This window comes from Aedes aegypti, chromosome 1, assembly GCF_002204515.2.
Source record: "Aedes aegypti strain LVP_AGWG chromosome 1, AaegL5.0 Primary Assembly, whole genome shotgun sequence".
Taxonomy (NCBI): domain Eukaryota; kingdom Metazoa; phylum Arthropoda; class Insecta; order Diptera; family Culicidae; genus Aedes; species Aedes aegypti.
Window position 1 is genome coordinate 171,390,229 of NC_035107.1, and position 9,801 is coordinate 171,400,029.

At 36.5% G+C, this 9,801-nt stretch overlaps 1 protein-coding gene across 1 annotated transcript; it reads right to left on the minus strand.

Annotated features, from left to right (window-relative positions):
• Positions 1-7,092: 7,092 nt before the first annotated feature.
• LOC5570646 (alpha-amylase A) lies at positions 7,093-8,681 on the minus strand. The gene has a single exon (XM_001653232.3). The coding sequence runs from the start codon at positions 8,629-8,631 to the stop codon at positions 7,156-7,158; it is 1,476 nt and encodes a 491-aa protein (XP_001653282.2). The 5' UTR covers positions 8,632-8,681; the 3' UTR covers positions 7,093-7,155.
• Between the last annotated feature and the right edge of the window lie 1,120 nt (positions 8,682-9,801).

Genomic DNA, 9,801 nt, shown 5'->3' on the forward strand with positions numbered 1-9,801 from the left:
GGAGGAATTCAGACCAATTATAGGAAGTTCAGTGCTCTCCAGCTTACGAACGAAAACTGCCTTAGACTGATTGATTTCGCCGCCTCCAAGAACATAGCCATACGTAGTACCTATTTCCAGCACAGTCTCCCGTATTGGTACACCTGAAGATCACCTGAATTGCAACTGAATCGCAAATCGACCACGTTTTGGTTGATGGAAGACACTTCTCGGACATTATCGACGTCAGAACCTATGGCGGCCCAAACATTGATTCAGACCACTACCTTGTGATGGTTAAAGTGCGCCAACGACTCTCCGTTGTGAACAACATTCGGTACCGACGTCCGCCACGGTACGATCTGGAACTACTCAAGCTAGTCGAAGTCGCAGCTGATTACGCGAAAAGTCTTGAAGCAGCGTTGCCGGAAGAAGGAGAGCAGCCATTAACAACGCAGCGGAAGGTGCCATTGGCTTCATGGAAGGGAATTGATGGAACTGTTGGTTCAACGAGGCATTGGCGTAGCTAGGATTTTTTTCTGGAGGGGGCCTAGGGGGGCCTAGCAAATACTTGTTTTATAGAAGTAATGTCACGATTTTCACAAATTTCGTAGTTTTAATGGATTTGTATTGATTTTATTTATATGTTATTTTCGTTATATTCGTGACACAAAAGGAAAAGATTCATTCTTTTTGTCAGTCAAAAATCCTTCAAGAACTGTAGAAAAATAACCATGTGCTTTGAAGAGATTCCTCTGAGAATTACTACGGGAATTTCTTCATAAATTATGTTCGTACTTTTCAGTGGATTCTTCAAGAACTCCTTTACCAATTTTAACTGAGTTCATCCTGGGATTCCCACGAAAAATCATTCCCAGACTATTCGATCTCACCAGGAAATTTTTTGAAGAATCTCTATCGAATTGTTTAAAAATCTCTTGAAGAATTCCACCTGATAATGCTTTAGTAAATCTTTTTATCATTTCTTTTGGAAGGTCTTATACGTATTAATTATATATTAATTCCAATTGTTTGTGTTTAAAGTATCCTCCAGTTGTTTGTAAACAAATGTTTGGGCATTCCAGAAATTTTGTTTGAACAAATTGCAGCAGAAATTCTCTAGACTTCCTGCAAAAAAAAAAAAAAAATCTACCAGATGTTACTCTAAGGATTCCCCTTAATATTCCACAAGAATTTCAGGAGCAATTAAAAAGAATTCAATTGGAAAAATATTCTGCACTTTTTCTCAAAAAAGTTCTATCAGCAGAACTATCTACATTATTATTTCACAGATAATGTTTCTTTAGATTTCTCTAAAGTCAATGAGCAACACCCCGCATTCCTTCAAAACACTCTCGAAAAAATGGTTAAAGAATTCTAACAGTCTTAAAAATTTCTAGCGGATTACGTTCAACTGATTTTCCGAGTAATTTGTTCAGGGATTTCTTAGAGAATTATATTATTGTTTCCCTAAGATTCTCCCGAAAAATGTAACAGAAATTTATCTAAGTATTTTCGATTGATTTGGAAATTTCTTGAAGAAATTTTTCTCAGAATAAATAAGATTTTACAATTCATTCTTAACATATTTCTCAAAACGTTCCATCAAGTATTCTTTCAGGTTCTAGAAATAACTGCATTTTTTCGGAATGATAATCTCAGGATTCTTCCATAAATAACACTTGAAAATTTATCTACGCTCCATTTTTTTGGTGCAAAACTACTCCAGGAATATATCAATATTTTTGGGATTGCTTTACAAATTCCTCTACAAATCACTCAATATTAGTTTTCTAGAGAAATACATACAAAATAAGGTTTGAAAGAACTTTGTTGGATTTTTTTTTAATAAAGCTGATACAAATATTAATTTTCTTTTATGTCTTTTTTTTTTCTTTTATGTTATGACAATAATTGGTCGGTTTTTAGACAGACTGGATCAAGTATTTTAAAATGATGTCTGAAAAACGTAATTCAAGCATTTGGAGTAACAAATATTTACCTTGTTTGCTGTAATGTTGGAACTTATCAAGTTAATAACACCTCTGTGTCAAAATCGTACCGAAAAGATCAAATTTTATAAAATCGCCAAAAAAAATCTAATCCGGTCTGCCTGAATACCAACCAATTGGTGAAATTATTTCTAAAGAAGCATTTTAAGGAAGATCAATACAAATTTCTTTATGAATATCTTAATGAATCATTTCTCTCTTGCCAGTTATTTTGCTACATGTTTCTCTACAGATTACTTCACCACTATTGAGGAATTTGATAATACTAAAATTCTACAAGGAATATCGAAAGATTTTTTTAAATTTTACTAAAAACCTGTTGGTAATTAATCAAATTAATTGATAAATTTATTCATGCGAAAATACTTAAAAAATTGAATCAAAGAGAGAATTTATTGTTGGATTTGTTACATTTATTCACGCCAGGATAAATTGTTGCCATCCATCTGAAGAAAACTTGATCATGCCGAAGCTCCTTGAAAGTTAAGCCTTATTTTTCAACAAGAATTTCCACTATGTTTTGTCTGAGAAATTCTTTTAGTAAGTTTGTCTATCTCTTCAATTATTTTTTTCGGACACTATACGAGTTAACATACATTATGAAGTCAATGCATGGATTTCTTTAGTGAATTCTCATTAGGGAAATCATCATCACCAGACACCTCGAGCAGGGTATCCTAAATACATGAGAGAACAGAATGCACTGAATCTGCTGCTTTATGCTGAAACAGCAATATTTGGGTTATTCAGAAGAAAAAAACGATTTTTGACAGTTAAAATTCCAGGATATTGACGCTTTATATTACCACGGTATTTTTTGCAACGGAGATATCGAAAAATTGCACTTATCGCATACAACAAAAAGCTAGTTATAACAGTAAGGACGGCCATAAATGACGTAGCATTTTTTCACTGATTTTTTACACCCCCCTCCACCCTCGTAGCATTTCGTCACAAATGCTGGTACTCCCCCCTGGAAAATACGTAGCATATCGAGCACCCCCCCCCTATATTTTTTTATTTGTTTTCCTTAGTGACTGGGTTGAAACAAAAAATTGGAATTGAGAAGTTTAATACAAAGTTTGATATTAATTACTGACTGAAATGAAAGGATAATCTATTCTAACAGTTTGATATACAGTAGCGCTCAAAAGTAATTTGGAAAAGTTTTAAATAAACATTTTCCTTGGTTTTGGTTTCCAGTTTCTTATAGACTAAATTATATTACTATTGCTGTTCTTACCATAAAAAAAAACAAGTTTACTTTGAACAATGTGAAAAAAAATGATTGGATTGATGAAGCTCGTTACTGTCGAGTTAGGGTTCAATATATTTTATAATATATTGAACAAAAATTTCGTAATATTAGAATTTTTTTTTTTTAATTATTCGTTGTTAGGAAATAGATTTCAATGAAGATGATCATGAAAATATATTAATTTGAAATGAATCATCGTTAATATTATCCAATTTCAAATCATTTTAACAAACAGTGGCCAGATACATAAAAGATTACACTTGAAATATTTGGAATGTTTAGAAAATTTTAGCGATTATTATACAAATACAATAATCTCTATTAATATTTCAGTTGATTTCCATTATCGTTTCCATACTGAAAAAATCTTACAAATCTATAATGAAACCGTTAAATAATAAAAATTCTTCAAATTACCGAGTTATTACTAAAATTTAATGATAGGGCAATTTTGTTAACACTCGAATCTATTATCCTCATTAATATTCAGGCTATTCCATCAAGAGCATTGATATATCAAAACAAATGATGAGTTGATTGGGTGGGGATCTCCTGCAACATGAAGGCATAATTCACGGAATAAATATTTTGCTTTAAACGTAATATTTGCCAAGAAGAACATATTTTATTTTCTTGAAGAAATAAAGCTCCAAAAGAAAATATGGATTAAACTAAAAAGGCTGACTTGATGTCATGTTAACAAATGGCAAAAAAATGTACTCCAAGTAGTTAGAGCATTGATTTTTAATCAATTCATTAAACTTATTTTGTTTATTTATAAATTTATTAATTTGGACACGAATATAATATAATATTCACATAATTATTTAAAGCTTCAAAACATCTGTTAGATTGCATTTATTAAGAAAATCTAAAATTTCATAGATATTTTTTCAATCTTGTCATATGAATGTTTTGAAGCTTAATCATAATTTTATAATCCAAGTTTATAAGTAAAAAAAAGGAGTTTCATAAAAAATAATTGTATGCAATTTTTTAGCGCCTTTCTTTTTACGGACTTGATTCAAAATGCTACGTCCACTAGCTAGGACCCCTCCCTCCCCCTCGTCACACTTCGTCACAAATTCGTGAAGACCCCCCTCCCCCCTAAAAAGCTACGTCATTTATGGACGACCCCTAACAAATCGATCGACAACCGGACGATTATGCTTTCGGCTGTTGCGCGATTCACCGAGGACAAAAGCGCTACGCTGATGCTGTCTAAGACAAGCGAGGTTTTCTATAAAATAACGTAACAACTGAAAAGAATTTTGTCAATAACAAGAGTCGTGTACATTGATTCAGAAGATTTTGCTTCGTGTATTTTTTTTTAAATTTCTATTTTAACTATCATCAAATATTCTGGGGGGGGGGCCTGGATGATTCTGGAGGGGGTCAGGCCCCCCTGGCCCCCCTGTTCCTACGCCAATGCAACGAGGAGTGTCAGACGGTTGTGGACGAGAAGAATGCAGCGCGGGCGATTATGCTGCAGCAAGGCACCCGTCAAAACGTGGAACGATATAAACAGAAGCGCCGCCTGGAAGAGTTGGAGTGCGAAGAAATGGAGCAGCTGTAACGTTCTCAAGAAACGCGTAATTTCTACAAGAAACTCAATGCATCCCGCATAGGATTTGTGCCGCAAACCGAAATGTATCGGGATAAGGATGGAGATATAGTGACGGACGAACGTGAGGTTGGAAGATGGAGAAGTGGTGGACAAATTTGTCTACCTCGGATCATTGGTAACATTGGATAACAACTGCAGCAGAGAAATTCGAAGACGTATCATTGCCGGAGGTCGTGCTTACTACGGACTCCACAAGACCTAGAGGTCTGGTAAACTTAACCTTCGTACTAACAAGGGAAGGTCACGATGGTGTTACACGGGGTTTTCAACCGGACTATTTTTGTTAGATTCTACATGTCAAAATATGAAAAACCCCAAAGCCTTTCGGGTGATGGACCAGTGGTGTAGCCAGGAGGGGCTCTGAAAGGGGCAATTTTGTACGTATATTATATTATTAAGCTAATTGGCAATTTGACAAAAATATTTTTTTAGTATCTATTGTGATGGCAGAGAACAGAATTGACATTAATGTATGTTTAAAATGTATTTTCCATACATATTTAATTAATTCGATACGATTATCGAAACAAAGTATCGATACCACCGATATATTGATTCAAAATATCGATATATCGGAATATCAAATGATATATTTCAATGGAACAAAATTCATGTATCACTTAGTGACGTACCGTTTAGATTCCTTAAATTCGACAAAAAAGTCTTTGAATACTCAAGCTTATTGTTATTTTGATCGACATTAGATATATTCTGTTAACATACATTCTAATTCAATTCAAACAGAAACTGTTTTTAGTTTTCTCCAAATCTAGTTTATTTCTTATATTTTTACAAGAAATAAATTATATTTGGAGAAAACCCTACATTTTTTCACTTGTAGCATGTAGAGAAGGCCGTCCCTTATATTTTGAGAATGTGAAATGCTATAAGTTCGTTATTGTAAAGTGCTCGTTTTGGTAAGAATAAATCAGGTAAAAATCAAAGTCCGTACGTGCACGCTAAGTGGTCCTCCAACGGCAGTGAAGGTATCAAGTGTAGATGATCCCGAGCGCAAAATCGAGCTCGCTGCTCTAGTGAAGAAAATAAACTTCTGTGCTGACTACCAACGCGCGCAGGAGAATTGGTTACTAGTGGCTTTTCGTACTCATATTGCGTGCACTAGAGCAGTGAGCTCGATTTAGCGGTGTCATCTACACCTGAAATTTTCCGGGCCGTCGGGGGACCACTTTGCGTCCACGTAGTCTGTATTTTTACTTGATTTTTCTACCAATACTAGCACTTTACAATGACGAACTTATAACATTTCACATTTTCGAAAAATAAAGGACGGCCTAATGTAGAGGTCTTTGCAACTCTCGTCCACGTTTCCAGAGAATGTCATATCGTTAAACAATTTTCATTTATCATTTCCTATGCCTCAGCTTTTGCAAGGATATGGCCAAGACAATTCTAACTTGCTGAAGGGTGCATCAATTTTTTCTAAGAGGCAGATTTGTCTCGAATATTTGTCTATGATAATTGACGAGAAGGAAGCAACCCTCATACAGCAGTCTAGGGCTGTACCACCTACAAATGCTTAATACTTATGCTAGTGCTAATGCTAATGCTTAAACCCTACAATTGTCTTCTAAATATAAATTTACGATATATCGGAAGGAAATATCGATATCACCGATATATTGAATAGAAAATATCGATACCAAAATATCGAATATCGAAAGCAAAATATCGATATTCCGATATATCGGAAGTATCGGAACGTCCCTAATATAAGCAACAAAAGTAAAAATTGCACAGCGCTTGGGACAGTCTTTCGATTATGCGTATATCATATGTCATTTATGCAAATTGTAACTCTTTTGACCAGAAACAACATTTCCTTCAAATTGCTTGATCTTCCAGCTTTAATTTTTGTCCCGTATCTCCATACATTCAACGCACTGTGGGCTGGCGCTAAATTATAGTTTCACTGATCGAGCTAAAATGTTGCACATGTGCTATGGTACCAATCCAAAAAGTTGACTGGGGCGAGAATCTTAAGTTTGTCCCACACTATTGTGCATCCTAATGAAACTTTGATATCATCCAGGACCTATTTACGGGGAGCTGAAGAGGCCATGGCCTTCGGGCCCCCACATTTCAGAAGCCCTAAATTAAGACATAGAATATTAATGAATAAACTTAGATATGACGAAATTTGCCATACATGAAAACATGCAGTAAAATAGTATTATATTGAAAATAGGTCATTCACATCACTCAAAAACACATAATATTTAATCACTTTAAAAAAGTTTATTTAAAAAAAAAACAGGAGCTTACAATCTAGAATTCACATGGATGGCCAAAACACCATCATCACTTTGGGCCGAAATATGGATATTGGCACGTCCATCTCCACCGACTTGCACTGTAGCACCAGTGCAGCTGCCACCTTCCTTGCTACCAGAAATGACATCGCAGTAAGTACCGGCCGAGAGACATGTCTGCAAGTTTTCATTCATGTCGTATCCTTCCAAGTTGAATGCAACGAATCCACTTCCACCACGGCAGAAAGCGATCTGCTGGTTTCCATTGGACCACCAGTCGTTGATTCCAGTTCCTCGGACAGCATTTCGGAAGCCAACCATGTTGTAGATCTGACGCCAGCGATGTTCACAAGCCCATCCGTTTCCGCAGCTGTTGTCAGCGTTGATCGATGGAGGAATTAGGTTACCATTTCCGTCTTGTGGTGGTCCTTGATCTCCGTTATCGAAGAAAAATGAGCTCATAACTCGAATAATTCCGTACGGGTGAGCCAGCATGAAGGCGCTAGCCATTTTGTAGTTCTTCGGCGTTTTATGAGTAAGGACGTTGTCGCCACCAGCTCCGTGACCACGTTGGTTGTCATGGTTGTCAACAAATGCCAGACCCAAATGGGAAGGTAGGAATCCCCATTGTTCTCCCCAGTTCGATAAATGAGCTAAACGATCGCGACCATGGAAAACACGACCAATTTCGGCAGAGTAACGAAACTCAGTAACCGTTCCGAGATGAGTATATTCGTACTTGGAAATGGCTTCACCTCCCAAATCAATAACTTCCTGTGTAATGAAAGGCCTAGCACCACCTGGGAATCCGTGATCGGTATTCAGGTTATTAAGACGGTTATAGATGTGTTCCAGATCTCCAGGCCACATATGTTTAACAGCATCTACACGGAATCCAGCAATACCATAGCCAATACATTTGTTCATCAAATCAACAATTCTGTCACGTACCCACTGGGTTCCAAGAGCCAAATCTGGAAGACCAACCAACCAGCAGTTTCGTACCTGGTATGGGTCATTGTAGTTGTTAATTTCGCAGTGTGGGTTGAAGTCGTTCGCTCCGTATGGCACTGCTGGGAAATTCAATCCATTGACTTGCGAACCTCCTGTTCCTTGTCCAGAAATGGCAGCCATATGATTGATTACAATATCAACGTAGATACGAACTCCAACGTTGTTACAACGGCGCACCATGCTTGCAAATTCCGCTTCACTTCCGGAACGAGTGTTCAAATGATAAGAAGCAGGCTGATAGCGTTCCCACCATGGTCGTCCAGACACAATGATATTTTCCGTTGGCGGCGAAACTTGAACGCCGGCATATCCTCTTGGGGCCAAGAACCGTTCGCACTCGTCAGCAATGTCGTTCCATCTCCATTCGAATAAATGTACAATGCCGCTACGGTCGGCCCACTGATGGGTATCAAATTGAGCCGATACCAATGTGGCAAAGGCAACCGCGAGGAAGCTTGCCAAAATCTTCATTTTTGCCAAGCTGTAACCAATTTCGAAACACAATGAACTGCCCTCATATCTTGGCTGTGTCGCTTTTATATGAAAGTGCTTATCGGACTTTGAATTGAGTTTCCAAAAGATTATGTTCAAACGGTGTAAATAGCATTGGCTAATCACTACAGCTGATAGATAACACGAGAAAATGTTCTGGAGCCCCAAGCAGCGACCAAATGATAGAGTAATAAATTGTATCTTTACAACGAATACAGTTATCAATTCTACTATTTTGCACTGCAAAAAATTGATTACGGTTGAATAAAACCAGTCAATCACTCTCCAAAAACGTGAAGCCACCCAGAAGCTTTCTCAGCAATAAAAAGTGTTATTTTTGGCTGCAACTGGATTATGACCATCAACAATGGCAATTGGAATAGTACTGCGTGGACGATGACTGATCGTTTAGATATCGCAATGACCAATCTTTGTCATTTTGAAAAGCATACACGTTTTTTCTATGTTTTTACCAATTGAAGCTCTTCCTCTAGTAAACTATGTGTACATTATAGAAAATCTTTCCGGTGGAAAACTGTAACATCGCACAGTGCGTTGAATGTATGGAGATACGGGACAAAAATCAAAACTGGAAGATCAAGCCATTTGAGCACCTTGGTATGGAAGGCAAAGTTGTTTCTGGTTAAAAAAGCTACAATTTGCATAAATGACCTATAATATACGCATAATCGCAAAACTGTCCCAAGCGCCAATTTCATTATTTTCCAAGAAAATCCTTGCAATTAGTACTTTTATTGCTCGTAATGATGTTAGAAAATATTTGCAAATATGTCTCTTCTCACTCGTAGCTGCAAAAGTGACTTATATGACTTTATGCAAAAAATCGCATATTTTTTTAATTTTCCAATTTTTAGCATTAAAGTTTAATTAAATCTTGAATTTAATCTTGGAAACTACTTTTAAAATATATCATTTGAGGCATCTACTTGCTATGGTGTAATGTCAGGTTGTGCCGAGACCACATAGCGTTACAAGATTTTCGGATTTTTCATCACAAACAACTCATTTTCATACTTATGCTGGTTAAGGAGTATAACTAAAAAATAGTAAAAAAATCTCGAAAAGTTGAAGGGAGTTGCAGCTGTATCTTTCAGACCTCTTAGAGGACACTCTAAGAAACATGTCTTT